The following is a 20178-nucleotide window of genomic DNA, read 5'->3' on the forward strand; positions in this document are numbered from 1 at the left end:
TGGTTCCTCAATATTTTGAGCCCATTTTATCATACAATCTTTAACTAATTCTGTTTCCGAATCCATCTGTATTAATACATTATATATCCTCTTTATATGCATTAAGCTTTGATCTCTTATTTGTTTAAACAGATTATCCTCAACTTGAATAAAACCAATTTTTTGATCTATTTTCCACCTAGCCTGTAATTGCCCATACTGGCATGCGGCTAGGTCTTGGTTCCATAGCACCTTGCACTTCTAGAGAAGAGAGATGCTCCATCTTGTCTGGTGGTTGTGTAGTTTGCTGTCTATCCTGTCCTTCTTGTGGTCTTTCTCTAGGTCCAGATGGTGCAGGGTGTCCAGCCTTCAATATATTATAATAAAAATCTCGGGCTTTCCATACAGAGTTGAGGCGGTACCTTTGCTTATCAAATGTAAATATGATGCCGAATGGTGCATCCCATCTATACTGTATCTGACGGTTTCTGAGTTCTTCGACCAAAAAAGCGTAGTCTCTTCTGGCTCTTAACATTTGAGGTGGTATCTCTTTCAAAACAGCCAGGTCTTGACCGCCAATTTGAAGCTTAGTGTTATAAGACGCTTGCAGTACCATATTTCTGAACTCTCTTGTAGTAAAATATATAACGATGTCTCGAGGAAGCTGCTTCTGCTTTGCCAGCCAGGAGTTAACGCGGTAAGCTTTGTCAATTTGCCAGCCTTGGTTGGTCCCTGGTCTTCCCATCAGGCGGTCAAAAGCTTCCGATAGGATCTGTTTCAGGTTCTCCTGTTTCTCCTCACGCAGCCCCCTTACTCTTAATGCAAGCTCCATTTGTCGGTACTGTATCATAATAATTTCTTTTTCAGCATTTTCCACTTTTTGTTCCACCACCTCTGTTTTCAATGTCAAGTTAGCATTGGCATCATTAAGAACCTCTAGAGTATCTTCCACTCCAGAAATATGTTCTGTTAATACAGTTACAAGACTCAGCATGTCGTCTCTAATTTTATCAACCTTAGCCTCAAATTTCTCATACAACTCCTGTTTAAGTCCTTTTATTTCACTTTTAATTTCACTTTTAATTTCTTCTTTCATTTCTTTTATTTCCTCTTTTCTCTCCTCTCTATTATCTCTAAATTTATCTTCCATTTTAATTGTCTGTGCATTAAGAGCCTCGCTTAGATTACTCAGAAAAAATTCTTTCGTTAATACATCCCCAGCAGGGGGCGTAGGAAGCAGAGGCTGCAGCTTTGTGCCAGGCACTGAGGGTGTACCCCTGGAAGTAGAGGGTGAAGACTTCAAGTTAATATTTGGTTTTGAGGCCATTTCAAAATTTGTCTGCCTGCAGTTAATAAAACTCTATCGCCTAAATATGCAGCTTTAAGTAAAGAGGCTTTTATTTTGAAGTTTAAGGCTTGGCAAAACTTTCAGTGAGTAAACATTGTAACAAGACCGTTCAACAGATTCATCACCATTTAACTTCCAAATAACAAAGTTAATGAAGGAGTAAAATTCTTCTATTGTGAAACCAAAACATTTGATAAGCTATCTCTTTTGTTTTGAATTCTTTTGAAGTCTTGTGAGGATTAGCAAAAAGTGTTCGTTATTACCGGAGAAACCAGCCTGCTCGGCGCCATTTTAAAAGCCTCTGAGTAAATAATTTTTCGGAGGAGAAAAAGAGAAGAAACTAAAATGTTGATAAGCAATTATTGTCCTCGCAGTAAACGGATTCAGCTCGTGATAAGATTAAATCAAACAAAACTTAGAGCAGAGTGGGAGAGACCTACTTTGTCCTGCACAAGGCAGTTTGAAGTTCCCAGCACGGACAGCCGTTCTGCCTTGGGCTCGCCCCCCTTTCCTTGCAAGCACAAAAGCTGCAAAAATCGAAGAGCATTTGCCAGCAAAACAGTTTCTTCTTTCCCTCTTGCCTGAAGGATAAGAAAACCTGATAAGACGTCAGATGGAAGATCCTCTAAACAGGTACGTAGCCAGGAATTCGGAGGCAGCTGATTTTTTGCTGCCTTCACCAGTAGGCTCCTCCCAGGAAGTCGCCTCCCCCCTCTAGTAGGTCAGGTGGCTGTGACGGTTCACTGACAAAAGGGCGCCCGACAAAAGCGCACCCGACGAAACCACGGTGACAAAACCGCGAGTTCTAAACCGCGCCAACGAATGAGCACTGAAGCGCACCGACAACAGCGCGCTGACAGAAGCGCGCTCTAAACCTAACCCTAACCCTAAACCTAACCCTGACCCTAACCCTTACCTTAACTTAAATCACACTTTTGTCTGCGCGCTGTTGTCTGCACGCTGCTGTCGGCGCGTTGATGATGGCGTGGCTTTCGCACCGCGGTTTTGTCGGCACGCTTTTGTCGTGTGCACATTTGTGGGGTCATGGGCTGTGACTAGCAAGAGATGGTCGCTCCCACTTAAGCTACAGTGCAGTTTTTCTTGTTTCTCAATATTTTCTGTTTTTTTAAATACTCACAGATACTGTTTTTGGCTTTTATTTCTTGTTGCTAGCCTGAAGTAGGACAAAGTGTTACAGCTGACTCTTAACAGCAAAATAGAAGAGGATGAAAAGCAACAGTTCCTGGAATTTATACTAATAGGAATAATACAAAGGCACATAGGAGACGAGCATTCTGCTTTAATTTGTTGTTCTTCCCAATGCATCTAGAGGGAAATGTGAAAAAAAGAATTAAATGAATTCTGGGAATGCAATTTAACTCAACTCACAATGTCTACCAATTTTCCAAAGCAGATAATGAGTTTGTGATCACATTGCGTATCTAAAATAATTTTCCATCCCAAGTCATTATTTATATTCTAACTAAAACTGTATTGTTCACTGTAGTAAGAGCTGAACAGAGTTTTTTCCCCTAAACAAAAGTAGAAATCTTTAAAAAGACATTTCTGTTGTGCAACAGATTTTGCTTCCTGTTATGTTAAATATGATTTGGTAGTATTATGCAGTGAATTTAAGTAGTAACTACTGTAGTTGGGCAGTCACCCTGATATATTAATAAGGCAACAGAAGACCTCTTGCTTGATCCGAAGACAAATATCTGCTCCATGCGAAGATTCAGCTTCCATTTAATACGGCGTCTAACTTAAATGTATCTATGGTCTCTCTGGCACCTAAGACCTGGGCACTTTTAGACCATATTATTTCAATTATATATTTGGTATATAATTTTTAAGTGTAAGTGACTATTGGAGAAGCCTTGCTTTTTCTATTAAACCATCAGGTAAGAAATAGCTATTGCTTTTACAGATTGGAGAAGTTATGCCTTTTTATATTAAACCTTTTATATTAAACCATCAAAACCTTTTATATTAAACCATCAGATAAGAAACAGTTGTTACTTTTAGTGTATTGTATCTCCCATCACATTTTGTATCCTGTTGTTAATTGTCTGTAGCATGAAATCTATTTTTATTTTCGTATTAGGCTGTCCCATAGTTGAGTGACGTGAATCTGTAAGACCAACACCTGGAAATGTCTTGCCCACTTGTAGAATGCAGATTTAACCAAAGAGATGTTCTAAGCCATAGAAATCCCATCCTTAATCTGTTGGGAAGAGAATTATGGGATAAAGAGTCAAGGGCAAATAGCGAAACATTTTAAAACATTATAACTTATTTCGCTAAAGAAACACTTGTATTGCCTGAACAAGTACCACTGGTCTTTAGGAAAATATGTTTTTCATTTATTAAAATAATACTATAGCAAGTTTAAATTTTATTTTAAACCATGGATTTAAGTAATAATGATCTTTAAGGTTTAAATTATATAGGAAGGAAGCTACATTTGTTAAAGATATTTCAGCTCAACAGTTCTAATGCTGCAAGGAATTTGTCAGAGGATGTAACTAATTTACCCTTCCCCAATGGGACCAGTGCTTTCCAGCCAACGCCCAGCAACAGAAATCTGAAACATGATAGATGTGTGAACAGATCCTGTGCTTGTGAGATTGACCTCCCATAAAATAAACCAATACAGTACATTCTCTTAATAATATCTTTCTGGAAAGGTACACGGACAAAGCAATGCTGTGTACTTATCAGCTTGTTACACAATATGCATTTGTCATTTTGAAAAGGATTACAACATGTGTGTTTTTATGAAATACATTATTTACTTCTTTGGCTTCTTTGAGCCAAACTATTTCAGTGTGCCTTGAAATATTTATATAGTAATTAGTAGAGATAAAAAGACAGGTTTTGCTCACAATGTTAAAAGAGGCACACGATTCATCCTTTTCAGTTCAGCTGGATATTCCTGCCTGTTAAAAACCCTGTTCATCACTAAGCAGCCTCGAAGTGAAGTTTCAGTCCTTGTCAGAATGGATGGATGGATGGATGGATGGATAGATGATAGCTAGAAAGAAAGAGAAAGAAAGAAAGAAAGAAAGAAAGAGAAAGAAAGAAAGAAGAAAGAAAGAAAGAAAGAAAGAAAGAAAGAAAGAAAGAAAGATAGATAGATAGATAGATAGATAGATAGATAGATGATAGATAGATAGATAGATAGATAGATAGATAGATAGATAGATAGATAGATAGATAGATAGATAGATGTATGTCCTGGATAATAGGGGGATAGAGGGGCAAGTATTGTATTATCTAAAGTATATTTGATCTGTAATAAGATTCTTTCATTTGTCACAGTTGGGTGTATTTGCCAACAATACATTAGCCAAAGGGGGGGAAATGGAATAAGCACTTGTTGCTTTTCATAGGAAAAGCTGCTATATTGATACTTTTTTATTCTCTCTTGTGAACCTTTCGGGTTGCAGTCTAATTATCGTTGATCCTCACTAATGACTCTTTCAGGGATTATCTCTTACAATGTCAGCCATCTGCAGTGGTTTAGAATAATGAACTAACTGGGTACAATTAAGGCTTACTCTTAAATTTAAAAACAAAATTCTTAGGTCTCTCAAAACACAATAGAAGATGCTACAGAAAAAAGTTAGGTGGCATATCAGTATTTTAGTTCCACTGATCAACATTTAATAAGCTACAAAGTTTGGCTGCAGAGGACATTGTTTTGTGAGTTTCTCCTAAATGGGTAATTGTAAAGAATATCTGAATAGCCACTCAATTCTATTATATATGGAAAAATAATTTTCAGTCAACTGCACTTTATCTTGAAATACTGATACTACATGTCCTTGGTCTTCAATTAATCCCTGTTTCTGAGAAAGTTTGTTGTATCCCATATTGCAAATAATCTTGGGTGCCAATCTTAGTGATTTTATTGTTTAATTGTGAAAAGATAACACTGATACTTGAGAGCATTGCATATATATATGGCAAATAAAATAGTGATAAAATGTTAATTTCAATACCTAGTTACCTGAAATGGAGCATGCGGGAGTCATGTGCGCATCCCTTGGGCTACAGGCTTTTCCTACTTAATTAACATAAAATCACGTTACTATTAATTTTCATAATAAATAATGTTAATGATATTGAGCTCTAATCAGCTGAAGTTAGTAATATCTAGAGTTGCCATTCTGTACTAATTTAACTGGGAGTACAGTGGGACTTACATCTAAGTAAACCGTGTACTTTTAATCCCACTGAAACCAGTGGGAGACACCATTAATTAATGATGCAATCCTATAAAAAGTTCACCCAGAATTAAGTATCATTGAGGTCAGTGGGGATTATTTTCAGAGAAGTCGTAGAATTATATCTGAGTCATTACTTTCACACTTAACTTGAAAATAATTGTGCTTACTGAAATGTTTGAGGGGTTTTGTTTTGTTTCGGATGTACTTTGTGTACCAGTGGTAATATTTGTATGCTTTTATTTAGCTTTCGACATCAGATATTCTATTAAGTGAATTCTGTAAATAAATTGTGTAAACTTATATCTAATATTTTAAATTAGAAATTCTTTACACCAGGGATGTCAAACTCGCATCGTTACGTTGTCGTCACGTGACATATCGTGACTCCCCTCCCCCCACTTCGCTAAACTGGGGCTGGGCATGGCTAGCACATGACGCATTTGGCCTGCCCATCTGGCCAGTTTGACACCCCTGCTCTACACATATAAACAAAATAGAACAATTTCGAAAATGTAATTTTTTAAAAAAAAAAACATGTTAAAATATTCAACAAAAACATAGGCCCATATTTTTTGTGACATAAATAGGTCCATCAAAGTATCAGTGCATTAATTTCAGCAAATGTCATCTTCAGAAAAATCTATTCCAAAATATTCACCATTGACAAGACCATAAATATATGCTTCTCCATTATAATTTTCACAGTGGTGAAAAAATAATTTAAAAAATTAAAATTTCAAGTACCTAAAATAATCCAAACAAACTTTGGTTTTCTATCAAATCATGAGCTTTGGCAGGATATGCAATATTCACAATATATTAGAACCAGAATATCTCAAGATCAAAAAGCAATGAGGAGTTCTGCATCTTGAAATGGTTATTGATTCTCCACTATTACTACCACAAGTAGAAGAAAAGATAAAGCCAAGACAAAAACTGGGAACTAGTGTGTTATAGCATGTGGGAAAACGTAGAGGTATATAGTTATTTGCAATGGCAATAAATAATTTTATTTGTAACTCGTGGCTGTTCTCTAGCCATTCTGGTGCCATAATTGAGGACAGAAAAATTCAAGGGCAGAAGTTCTGGTGCTATAACTGAGGACAGAACATCAATCCGAGGACAGAAGAGTTTTAATTCTTTAAATTAATTCTGTAAATAACGTGGTTTATTTAAAACTCAAAAAATTATGTCCCAGAAGTTCTGTCAACCCGATTCAGGTTGGCTGCAGTTGAGACAAAGCAAAAGATTTACTTGTTCTGCGTTCAGATGAAACAAAAATGAAAAATGTTTCAGATGTTCTGGCCATAGGCACATAGAAAACAAGCTTCTTTGCTGCAAAAATCTGGAGAACTGCTAGACAACAGACAAGAGTTACAAATAAAATTCTTTATTGCCATCACAAATTACTGAGCAGGTTGTAAGGAGGAAGAAGCTGGTCTGTCTTTTTCATTTCTCAGACACCACATCTTTCAATCATTTTCCTCCTCCAAAGCAGAAGGAAGGATAAACAAAGGCTCGTTCCTGGTTTTTATCCTGTTGATTATAGAAATTTCAGAGTGCCATGAAGATAATACTAACTTCATAGTCATACTAAATCTCAAAGGCGTAATCAGGAACAAAGAACATACACAGAATGTGTACACAGTTCAGGTGATTATTATCATAAAGCAGGTTTGGTCTAGTTGTTATGGCACCAGGCTGGAAAGTGGGCGATCGTGACTTCTAGTTCCACCTTAGCCATAAAAAATGGCTGGGTGACCTTGGGCCAGTCATTCTCTCTGAGTCCAACTCACCTCACAGGGATGTGGGAAAATAAGGGGAGGAAGATATATTGGATAGGTTTGGTGCCTTGAGGTATTTCTAAAAATTATAAAGCTGGGATTCAAATAAATTAATAAATATCCCTTCTTGGTTGGGTCAGATAGGTTGTCAGGCAGAAATTCTTGCTGAGAACCCAAGTTCAAACTGTAGAATTCACTGGAGGAGCCCAACTTCTTTTGCAGTTTACTCAAAACTTTACCAGGAAAAGAACAAAGGGAACACTCAAGGAGTTATCTTTGCACTTAAGATGCTGTATATATGAAGATGAAGAATGGTTCAAGTGCAGAAACTGCCTTGGCCATGACTATTCATTCTACCTAATATAGCAAACTAAAAACCATTTTGGAAAACAGTGTATCATTTGCAAGATAATTTTATTATTCTCCTTCTCCCCCTTCCTCTGCCTCTCCGTCATCTATTTATCTATCTCTATCAGTCTGTCTGTCTCCTATCTGTCCATCTGTCCGTCTGTCCATCCGTCCATCCATCCATCCATCCATCCATCCATCCATCCATCCATCCATCCATCTATCTATCTATCTATCTATTCTTTATAGTTTATAGAAATATTTGGCAAGAAGAACCCAGTTTCAGTTGATTGAATATATTATACTGGTAAATATAGTCTCAGCAAGCAAAATTCAGTCATATTTGGAATAGTATAAAATCCAACAATAAGATTCCCCAATGTAAAAGAAAATATGGAACCCTTTGGATTCTGTTGTCTTTTAAATTCATTAGTTGCCTTTTTTTCGCCAAATGCAGAATAACTTGGCTAAATACTGGATAACCCCTTATACATCCATCTTAATGCGTGCTTCTTTTTAAACACGTCCTTTTTCATTTTAGATATGGAGTCTGGAGAGCGGTTAACGTCAACAGCAGCCTCTTCCACTGCAGCTTCATCTCCTGCCTTGTCCTCAGCATCCATCGTCTCAGCAATTTCCAAAGGTGGCCTTTCCACTGGAGCCACATCACTTAGCTCCACAATCAACGCCTGTGGTGAATATGCCATATTTGTTATATTGTACCATGTGGATGGCTTGTATCAAGGCATCCAGATGAATTTACGTCACAGTGGAACCTTGTTGCGCAATACATTATTAATTATAAAGGATGTAAATTGATGCAAAATGATGACATGTGCACATTATGTCATCACACAAATGACAAAGATATGGGGGATGTTGAAAGATGGCAGCTGTAACTATGTGAACAAAGACTCATCCCCTTACATGCAGGTTGTGGCCAGCACTAACTTTTTTGGCCCTTCCTTCTAAAGTTAACCCTGTATGAAACGGCATAAATCGCTAACAGATATAGTGGGTTGCAGGTGCCATATTTAGTGTTTAGGTCCACTAAGTCAAGGTTTCACTGTGTTTTAGGATTTTTATAGGTTTGGGATCTGAATGCAATAAAAAAAGAAAAGAAAAGTAGTGAAGTTGGTATGTAACAGAAGTGACATTTTTGCCATTCAGTGTAACGATCCCTAAAACTGATGCCTTGCTAGGAAGGAACCTTTAAAGCAGTTGAACAATTATAGGTAAGGAAAGTTCCCATTCTAGAGATTTGGAACTGTACCTTGTAGAACTTCCCAACTCTGACAACATTGGGCAAGAATTTTGCAAGTGAAATTTTGAGAAACATAGCCTGAAGATAATTGAGAACACCAGGTTGAGGAAGTTGCACACCACGCATGATTTGTAGATTGCTTGGATTTTGTTATATCCAAATAGGAACTGATGCCATAAGCTTCCTAAGGGTGTGTAAATAACTAATAAGTTATTGAAGAAACAACTAAAAGCTTAAGATAATTGCAAAAGTTATCTAAAGCTGCTTTCACGGCCATGGATCATAACATTTTGTTGTTGATTATATCCAAGTTGTCCTGGTCATGATGAATTCTTCTTTCTGTCCAGTTCTGTGTGTTTTATATGATTTCATAGACCAGTGATAGCTTTTCGTTGGTGTGTGGCAAAAGCATGCATGCAGGCGCATGACAGTGCATGCACACACCCATAGTGCATAGTGCCCCACCCCCATGCATGTGCACGTGACCCCTGTGCTCCCACTGCCCCCACGTATGTGTGTGTGACCCCCCCCCGCGCATGCACCTCATACTCGCCCATTTTTGGCTTCTAGTTTGGTGCAGGAGGCTTTCCAGGCCCAAAACGGGGTGCGGGGAGGGGGGCTTTGCTTGGCATCCCTGTGCCCTGTTTTGGTTTTCAGGTTGGTGCAGGAGGTCTTCCACGCCCAAAATGAGGTGGGGGGGCGCACGAGGTCCCAAAATGCAATGCGAGCTTTCCCCGCAAACGTACCGCCTGCACATGTGTGCACACGTCCTTCGCATGTGTCCTGCCCCCTGTGCATGCGCGGCAGAGACTTGAAGACCAGCTGGCCGGCAGGAGGCATGTGTACATGTCCGGTGGAACTAGGCTTGGACAACAGCTGGCCGGCCCGCAGAGAGGGCTGTGCATGCCACAGGTTCACCATCACGGTCATAGGCTATCTGTCAAAATGTTTCTGCAGAAATTGTTTGAATAAGACAAAAACCCACCAAATCAGCAATCTGAAATGCTGTACAGTACTTTTAATTGAGCATTTGGGGGCAGAGTGTGTTTTTAAACTCCCAAATGCCTGATAAATATGAAAGTATATGTGTGAATATGTCCTTATGCAGTCAGAAGCAAGTAATCTGGTACCAGATCTGTCCAATACCAGAACAAGAGACGGTGAACTACTAGTTTTTACTTTGTATGGGAAGGAAAAAGAGGGACATATATTAGAAGTTTCACTATAACTTTATTCATTAACTTCGTTAACTTTACTGCACTAAATTTACTTATTAGTACTTTGGTGGCTTTGCAAGTCTACCCTTGCAAATAGTTTTTTTACTAAGTCAGTTGCGACAAGTCTTACCCATGTGTCATCTTGATGATTTACATTATTTGCATAATGATATCATTATGCAATGTAATAAAATTGCAGTTAAATTAATGTAAATTTAACTGGATTGTTTAAAACTATTTTGGATTTGCCAGACTTCCCTCCAGGCAATCTAGACTGGAAACACTTATTCCAAGGAATGAGAATTTTAACCTCTGATTAATAGTGTTTAGTTGCAGGAAGGTTAAGGATTCTAGCAAATTTCCTGTTATCAAGTGAGTCATGTATGTATAGGCAATTTAATTGACAATTTCCTTATCTGTTTTCCTCCTGATTTTTTTATATAGAGGACTAGAAGCTTGTCTCTTTTGTGGATCACTCCACGCCTGTTCCTTGTTTTATAAAGTTCATTCTAATCAAAGTGTAAAGCAACTCTAAAAGGATTCAACAACCTGTTGTTTGATTTCAGGAGGATGTTCCAATAGAAATTTGATCAATTAAATGGGGATGTATTTAGGTTTCAATGCATATGGAATCTCATTTATATTATATATTCATTACATTTGTAGTTAAACTCTTGGTCTGTTTACTTCATGACTGTTTATACTAATTGGCAGCAGTTTGCCAAGAATAAAGACAGAATGTTTCCCATGCTAGTCTAGGATTGAATCTGTAGCCTTTTAAATTAAAGCAGATGCTCCACTTTTGACCTATCAACATTACTAATTACATGATACCTATATTTTTAGCTGTTGGTAGAAGTTGTGGAGAGATCTGTGACAAAAAAGCTGCCACTACCCTGAGCAAGAAGATGAGAGAAGCTTTTGATACATTACAGAGTGAGATGGGTAGCATATAAATTTAATAAATAAATACATACTTTATTTTTCCCATTGCCTCCAAGATGAGAAAACTTATTGTGTAATCCAGTGCAGGTTCTGGAGGTATGTTGAGTGAATTAGGATGCATAAGATCCTTATTTTTAAATACTAATCTAAGGAGCCTGAAGGTAAATACCTTCAGTTGAATGATATTGTTCTTTTTAGCTTTTTTTCTTCTTTTTTTTTGATTTTGTCAGCAGCAGTTTGAGAATTCAGATGGGAGTTATTACATCTCCACTAGCTTGATTGTCCAAACTGCAAAAAATAAAAAATAAATCCATAAATTGGCTTCACACAGAGTCCAGTATGGAGTAAATTTCCTATGATTTACAATGCAAACTTCAACAATCTCAAACAAAAAAAAAGTCTCTAAATCTCAATCTAAATTAAAATAGATTTTCTCCAGGGTTATCTGAGATTAATAATTTCAGATCTAAATGCTTTACATTTTCTGAAGTATAATCACATTCAGCATTTACAGAGTTCACCGCAAGGTCCTATGTTTGTAAATATGGCTCATTGTATAAAATCAAAATATTGGTATTTGTGGCTCTTCAGTGAATCACAGATGTTGTTAACCTATTTTGTTTCACATATCCTTTCATTAATTAAATAAAAGTTGTAAAATAATTGATTTGGTCCATTGATAATATCCAGAGCAGCAGGAGGAGAGACATTTGAGCCACTATGATAGAAAGGTAATTCATATTGAAGATTTGTTTCTGCATCAGCATAGTAATTTCAGTATGTATAGTTTAGATGATAACTATTTGTATCAGGACATTAAAAACACAACAAAACAAAAGTCCTTCCATAACCAGCTACACTCCCTAAACTCTGAGAACTTTTTTGAACTGCCACCTAAGGATGCTTAGAAGAACTATTCAAAGGAGATTCACAGCATTAAAAATTATTCAGGCAATGCTGAATAATTTTCTCATTCTTTAAGGATAACAGGAATGACCTGCATATCCTGCATAGTCTGGATTCCTTTTCAAATCCAAAGTGTTGAACAGTCCTATTGCTCATTGTTGCTGTATTCTCTTTGTCCCTGTGCTTTCCCCTCTAGCTCACGGGTGTCAAATGCACAGCATCACTTGGTGCTGTGTGACATTTCCCCCATTCACAGAGGTGGGGTGGGTGTGGTCTGTGCATGACACATCTGGGCCACCATGTTTGACACCCCTGCGAATCGGGCCGATATATAAGAGAGAACCAAAAGACAATCAGGTAGCACCTTATCCCCATTCTTCCTGTAACATGGTTGGGTTTTTTTCCATGTGAAAAAAGCAAAATTTTCAATGATCCGAAAAGCGGACTCTGCATTTGCGGGAGGAGGAGGAGGAGCAGGAGGAGGAGGAGAAGAAGAAGAAGAAGAAGAAGGAAGAAGAAGAAGAAGAAGAAGAAGAAGAAGAAGAAGAAGAAGAAGAAGAAGAAGAAGAAGACGACAGCATATGTGGGATCTCCACATGGTCAAAAATTATGGAAGAGGGTTTTAAGGTGCCGTAGCACCTTGTAATCAGGAAAGAACACTCTGAGACAGGAAGTGGAAATCCATACCAATGGGAAACTGGCACAAAACTATTTGTCACATTCCTTTGGGAATTCCCTGAGAGCAACCACTGAGGATGAGTTAATCAGCTGAACTTGCCAAGACCTTGGAAAGCTGTAGCATAGTGGAAATCTTAGATCAGTAGCTCTTGTGTGTGGAATGAATTTCAGATGAATCTCTAATTATCAAGCACTTTTCTGTCCCAGGTGAAGATTGAGAGTTGGCTGAAGAAAACCCCAAGTGCTTCCTCTCACACCTGCTTTTCCGTGAGCCCAAATGGGTTTCTGCCTAACAACATATATTTTAAATAAAGGAACAGTCAATGGCTGGCTAAAGATTAAAGGAATAAATTGTTGAATACTAGCGCGGGAAAACTAGCGCGCGAACAAAGGGCTCCTTCCTGATTGGTTCCCGGGCGGAGCCGGTTCAATCCTCGCCCTGATTGGCCGAACCACTCGACGCCCCATTGGCTCCTCGTTCAAACCCGGGGGTATAAATGTAGGGCGCGAAACACGCCACGTTGAATCGCTGTTTACTATGAGCTGAATAAAGTCACTTTCCTCTTAACTCTTGTCGCGTCCTTCCCTTCGCTCCAAGATACAAAACTGGCGACGAAGGTGGGATCCCGATTCCCGCGACCACGGAGAAGAACAGCCAGCTGCCACCACGTCTGAACCAGCTAGCACGCTATCCTCGGACCAAGAACGCCGGCAGCGAACGCGAAATTTTCTCCGTCATTCTCTCCCTCTCTCCGGCTCCACATCACGATGGCGTCATCGCTTCCTCCTTTCGCGCCATTCGGCGGAGCCACCGGAGAATCATGGGACGGGTTCATGGAGCGGTTCGAGTGCTACCTGATCGCCTCGAAAAACCAGGCTCAGACCGACGAGGAGAAGTGCAGTTTCTTCCTGTCCTGCTGTGAGCCGTCCATGTTCGCCTCTGCGAGAGCCCTGGCCGCCCCGAGGCCAGCCTACAAACTTGGGTGGGCCGAGCTAATGTCCAGGCTGAGGAACCACTACGCTCCCTCACCCTCTCTGTTTGCACGCCGTTTCGCTTTCCGCCGCCGAGTACAAAGGGCCAACGAGTCCATTAGCCATTTTCTGGAGGCTTTGCGCACCGTGGCCGCCCAGTGTGATTTCGCAGACCTGGAGGAGAATCTTGCGGAACAGTTTGTGTGCGGGGTCCGCGACGCACATTTACGCGGCCGATTACTCCGGAATCACAAGATTACCCTGATGCAAGCCGTGGAGATAGCGCGAGCAGCCGAACTCTCCGAACAATCCACGGCCGACATGGAACGCCTCCAGCTAAACCCCCCCGCACAACCCGCCGCGGGGCCGTCCACCCAGACGAACCTCGTCGACGATCTCTCCCCTGCCGAAGACGAGGAGGAGGAGGAGGAAATCGTTGGCCAGATGAGGATGCAGCCGAAGCAGAGGCCACCCCTGCAACCGCCGGCGCCCGTTCAGCCAGCATCAAACGCACCTTGCCGCGGATGTGGCGGCCGCCACAGCCGCGCAGCCTGCCCGTACCGCTCTGCCGTTTGCCGCCGCTGCCGAGGAGAAGGGCACCTCGCCAGAGTATGCCGGGCTCCCCTGCCAGCCCCGTCGTTCATGCAACCCAGCAACCAGCGCCCGGCGCCGCAACGCCGCCAGCAACCACGTCCCGCGAAGCGCACTGAGGACTGCTACTCAACCTACCAGCCCTCCAGCGCTGACTGTGTGGTCTACCAGGCATCCCACGTTCCTGCCGGCCACCGGAAAATAAGCACCGCCGTCCGGCTCGAAGGTCAGCTTTGCCAAATGGAGGTGGACTCCGGTTCATCCCGTTCTCTCCTATCTTGGGCTTTGTTCTCCCGCCTTTGCCCCGGGGTTCCCCAGAGAAAGCTGCGCCCCGCCCGGGTCTCCCTCCTAGACTACCAGGGAAATGGGATCCCCACAGCCGGGATATACCACATCCGGGTGGAATACGGGAATTTTAAAGGGAAACTCCCAGTTTTAGTCGTTAGAAACAACCTGCCCGCTCTCCTGGGGTTGGAATGGTTCTCCGCTTTGGGCCTCACCATAGAAGGGGTACACAGGGTAGTTCCCCTCGCCGTAGATAGCGTCCTGGACGAGTTCTCAGACGTATTTGATGGGAGATTGGGCTGTTATAAGGGCACCCCCATTTCCCTCTGCCTCGATCCCCAGGTCGCTCCCGTTAGACTAAAGGCACGCAGGGTTCCCTTCGCATTGCGAGCAAAAGTAGACGCAGAACTGGACAAACTTATTGAGCAAGGGGTACTCGAGCCCGTAGATCACGCCCGTTGGGAAACCCCCATAGTCCTCCCGGTCAAACCCGACGGATCGGTGAGAATATGTGCCGACTACAAGTCGACCATCAATTTGGCCCTGCAGGCAAACCCGTATCCGGTTCCCGTAGTGCAGCACCTACTCCACTCCTTAGGACAGGGCCGCATTTTCGCCAAGCTAGACATGGCACAGGCCTACCAGCAGCTTCCCGTAGACGACGATGCGGCTACAGCCCAGACCATCGTCACCCACCGTGGGGCCTTCCGTTGCCGCCGTCTCCAATTCGGCGTCTCGGTTGCCCCTGGGATTTTCCAGAGCCTCATGGAGCGGTTGCTCCACGGGCTCCCAGGCGTCGTTCCCTACTTCGACGACGTCCTGGTCGCAGCCCCCAGTCACTCGGAACTCCTGAAAACACTGCGGGAGGTCCTCACACGTTTCAGGGAGGCAGGACTGAAATTAAAGCGCAGCAAATGCGAAATTGCTGTTCCCAGAGTTGAATTCTTGGGGTTCCTCATTGATGCCCAAGGCATCCACCCCACTCCTTCCAAAGTTGCCGCCATCAAAAACGCGCCCGCACCCACCTCTAGGGCGGAATTACAGGCATTCCTGGGGCTCTTAAATTTCTACGCCCCTTTTATCCCCCACAAGGCGTCACTAGCTGAGCCGCTACACCGACTACTTGACCGGTCAGCGGCCTGGAAATGGGGCAGCCGTGAAGCACACGCGTTCGCGGCTATAAAGGATATTTTAACTTCATCGGCAGTCCTAATCCAGTACAGCGATAGGATGCCTCTAATTCTGACTTGCGACGCCTCCCCCTATGGCGTAGGAGCGGTTCTGAGCCACATCCTCCCGAACGGCTCAGAAGCCCCCATAGCTTTCTATTCCCGGACACTCTCCTCCACGGAGCGGAACTACAGCCAAATCGATAAAGAGGCCCTGGCTGCAGTCTCCGGCATTAAGCGGTTCCATGACTACCTCTACGGTAGGAATTTCACCCTGGTCACGGATCACAAGCCCCTCCTGGGGCTACTGGCGGGCGACAAGCCAACTCCCCCCATTTTGTCCCCCCGCATGACTCGGTGGACGGAGTTCCTAACAGCGTATTCGTATACGCTGTTATACCGTCCGGGCAAACAGCTAGGACACGCAGACGCGCTAAGCCGTTGCCCTCTGCCAGAGACGGACACAGCCCACGTGCCCGCGCTCTCTGTTCTGTCCATCGCCGAATCCGACCTCCCTGTCTCGGCCGCGGACGTTGCAGCCTGCACAAAGGCTGACCCCGTCCTATCTCAGGTTGCTTCATGGGTTTTGAGGGGGTGGCCCACGGAAAAGGTAGCGGAAGAATTCCGTCCATTTAAAGTGCGACAAGCCGAACTCGCCCTTCATGGGGGATGTCTTGTCTGGGGGGATAGGGTAGTGATCCCCACAGCCCTGCGGGCACGAATCCTGCCTGCACTCCATAAGAACCACCCAGGCATAGCGCGAATGAAAGCGTTAGCCCGTAGCTATGTGTGGTGGCCCTTGTTAGATTCCGAAATCGCAGATTATGTAGGCCGATGTAGAATATGCCAAAGTTCTAGGCCGAATCCCCCCACAGCCGCTCCTCGCGAGTGGGAAATCCCTAGAGGCCCATGGTCCCGTTTACATATTGATTTCGCCGGTCCCTTTCACGGCCGAAACTTTATGATAGTGGTAGATGCTTACTCTAAGTGGGTGGAGCTGGTGATCATGACCTCCACCACAGCGGAGAGTACAGTGAGGGCCCTCCGTAAGATGTTCGCTACCCATGGGTTACCGGATGTGATAGTTTCCGATAATGGCCCCCAGTTTACCTCCACCACGTTCCAAGAATTCCTGGCCGAGCAAGGAATCAGACACGCGGCCACAGCCCCCTATCACCCAGCTAGCAATGGCCGGGCGGAGCGCGCAGTTCGCTCAGCGAAAGAAGCCTTGGGCCGCATGGGCCAGGGCGACTGGCAAGAAAGAGTGGCGGCTTACCTCTTGAGCCAGCACTCCATACCCTGCCCAACGACGAATAAAAGTCCCGCAGAGCTCTTGATGGGTAGGAGATTGCGAACCTCCCTAGACAGGCTCCATCCACACTACGCAGGGGATCTGCCGAGCAACCTGGGGGCCCTCCCTTCCCACGCGTTTAAGTTAGGGGATCCGGTATGGGCCCGCTCCTTTTCCGGGGATCCACGGTGGGTTCCCGCAACCATCACAGCTCTGACCGGCCCCTGTTCCTTCAGGGTCGGCCTGGCCGACGGAGCACAATGGAGGCGCCACGTGGACCAATTAAGGCGTCGCCTTCCCGCGGAAACAGACGGCCCGAGCCCTGCGCACACCCGCGCACACCAGGAGCCAACATCGTTGATTTTTCCCCCATCGGACCGTTTCCACCCGGGGAACGAGAGGCAAGCCGATGCGAACTTTCCGGACAGGCACGCCTCAGCCGGCTACTCTTTTCCTCGAAGCCCTTATCGAGACTCTGAACCTACACCCCAACCAGACGGCACGGGACCGCAACCGGACACTCCAGTTGCCACGGAAACGCCACCCCAGACAGTTGGACATGGGACAGGGGACCCGGGGCCAGCTCTCTCCCGCGGGCTCGAACCACAGGTTCACCGCCCTACCACGGACACGCCTCCGCCAGCGGTTTCCCCCCCGTCAACGACCGCCGGGGAGCCCCGAAGGTCAGGGCGAGAACGCCACCGCCCCGCCTACCTACAAGACTATGTTTGCCCTTCCCAAAAGAACTCTTTGACTGGGGGGGGAGGGGTGTTGAATACTAGCGCGGGAAAACTAGCGCGCGAACAAAGGGCTCCTTCCTGATTGGTTCCCGGGCGGAGCCGGTTCAATCCTCGCCCTGATTGGCCGAACCACTCGACGCCCCATTGGCTCCTCGTTCAAACCCGGGGGTATAAATGTAGGGCGCGAAACACGCCACGTTGAATCGCTGTTTACTATGAGCTGAATAAAGTCACTTTCCTCTTAACTCTTGTCGCGTCCTTCCCTTCGCTCCAAGATACAAAATAAATTATAGAATATTAGAGTATAATCATATTCTTATGGTAATATGAAATCAAAATTTAGAATGCTATTTACTTTATATGGAATATTTCTCACTAGGCACTGAGAAAGATATTAACATGACACCAGTCTACACATATTTTGGATAATTAGAAGGAAAAAAAAGCTCAGGAATAATGGCTGTTTCATCTTGTTTTTTTTGTTTCTTTACTCATGTGGGATGTTGAATCAGACATAACACATTCACAGGATGTTCTTCACTCCCCCCACTCCCTTCTTCATTTATTATTCTGCTCAATGCCATCACCATAAAAGCTAGTCAAGGTAATATAATCTCCTTCATACAGTCTGCCATCATGTAGTTTGGATACTCAGACAGAACTACTTCTCTCTTGCTCTCTGGGTGTTTGTAAGAGAGACAAATGGGTAAATATTTGTCCACTATATTTAATTGCTTAAACTGCTTATGTGGCTTAGTCTAACAAGTTTGGGATGTATCTGATGAAAGCTCATGATCACGTCTAATATTACAATGCCTTCACTTTATTGATTGCATAGGAACACACATGAAGCTGCTTTTTACACTGCAGTCTTCAAGTAAAATCTAGTAAATATTACATTTATCAGATATTCTAGAATGAAGAAGAAATATAATTGCATATTTTTAGCCCTAATTTCGTGCCCCGTGTGATAATTTCTTGAGTTATCAGCCTGGATCTTGTGAAGAGACAAAAAAAATCTCTTTATATAATTGAGCATTTATCTTTTACAGTTTTAGAAGTTATTGTTTCCAGTGCTATACTGTTAAAAACACCTTCATCTCAGCTTGCAGTTAGAGAGGCTCAGGTTTCATCCAATGCAATATAATTATTTTCTTTGCAGTAATCAATAGTCTATTAAGCAGGCTTGTAATAAACTTCAGTCTTTCAGCCATACAAATCCCAAGACAGAGACTTAGTCCAGACTGGAACTCTAGATGTCGTGCCAGAAAGATTGTGTTACAGATCAGCTGTTATTTGTGGTTACTCTACTATAATTATATAATGTGACTTTGGAAAAAAATACTTCTCCAAATGCGTGTAATTTGAGTATGGTAATTATATTATACATACATTTTCTGCAGTATTTTTTCCTCATTATGAATCTGAATCACAAGCCACTTACTCCATTGCAGTCTGAATTCTCCCATATATTTCAGTGGACTTCCCTGAGGGCTGATTCAAAGGTTATGCTATTAGCAATTATGGCAGAGATGCCTATGAAGCCCTACTAGAAATGTAATCTCCAAAGTGCTAACATAGGAATCAGTGTTCAAGCTACACGCTGAAATTAACTCTTAAAACAATTCTGTGCTAATTAGCATCTAGATCTCAAATATAAATAATAACATCTTTGTGCCTGTTTCTAATAAGAAATATGTGCCATTCTGCTTAGCGGTCCAGAAATAATCTGCATTTCAGAGAGGAGAGGAGAGGAGGAGGAGGAGATGATGATAATATATATTTCCACCAAAGAAAGGAGCCCATTCTTAAGAATAATTGGCAATCCCCAGGCCTGTTTTTTGTATTCTTCAGCTCCTTTCCAGGAGCCAACTGCTTAGCTCTGATTTTTGTCATTCTTTATTTAAAGTTGGCTTATTTCAAGATGTGTGTGTGTTGTTGTATGAGCCATCCTGGTTTTCAATCCTGATTTTTCAAAGCAAGCACCAATTATAATGAAATTATAGTGGCTGATCTTGAAGTTTCTGTACACACCCAGGCTTTTTAAGCATCTCACCTACAATCATTGAGCATCATGGATCAGGTAGCTCTTGTAAATATGAGACATGTAGCATTCAAATATGTAGTTTCAATTGTTAAAGTTATGGAGGATTTAATTATGAAGTAAAGGGAGCAATACTTGTGTAAGCCAGTGGTGGGCTAGACAGACAAATACATAGTCAAAATATTTGTCTTTATACAATGTTTTTCAGAAAAGGAAAAAATCCTATTAGACTAGACTCATGTATTTGTCAAGTTGCTCTCATATATGACAGAGATGGACAGAAGAGATTTTGAAGGGGACAGAATAAGATTTTAATATATCACAAATGGGTTGGACAAAACATATATTTTTTCTTTAGTCAGGAACATGGGGAAGCAGTTTTCAT

The 20178-nt window shown here is 42.7% G+C and overlaps 1 protein-coding gene across 25 annotated transcripts in view; it reads left to right on the top strand.

Annotated features, from left to right (window-relative positions):
* BAZ2B (bromodomain adjacent to zinc finger domain 2B) overlaps positions 1-20178 on the top strand; it is a 244363-nt gene that overhangs the window by 123897 nt on the left and 100288 nt on the right. For all 25 annotated transcript variants that reach the window (XM_087710070.1, XM_087710002.1, XM_087710091.1 and 22 more), the window contains one exon: positions 8233-8385. In XM_087710070.1, coding sequence (XP_087566196.1) covers positions 8235-8385 — 151 coding nt within the window. In that variant the 5' untranslated portion in view covers positions 8233-8234. The remainder of the gene's footprint in view (positions 1-8232; positions 8386-20178) is intronic.

The sequence above is a fragment of the Thamnophis sirtalis genome, unplaced genomic scaffold (genome assembly GCF_051295495.1).
Source record: "Thamnophis sirtalis isolate CommonGarterSnake01/CBP01778 unplaced genomic scaffold, rThaSir2_p1.2 scaffold_1, whole genome shotgun sequence".
NCBI lineage: Eukaryota > Metazoa > Chordata > Lepidosauria > Squamata > Natricidae > Thamnophis > Thamnophis sirtalis.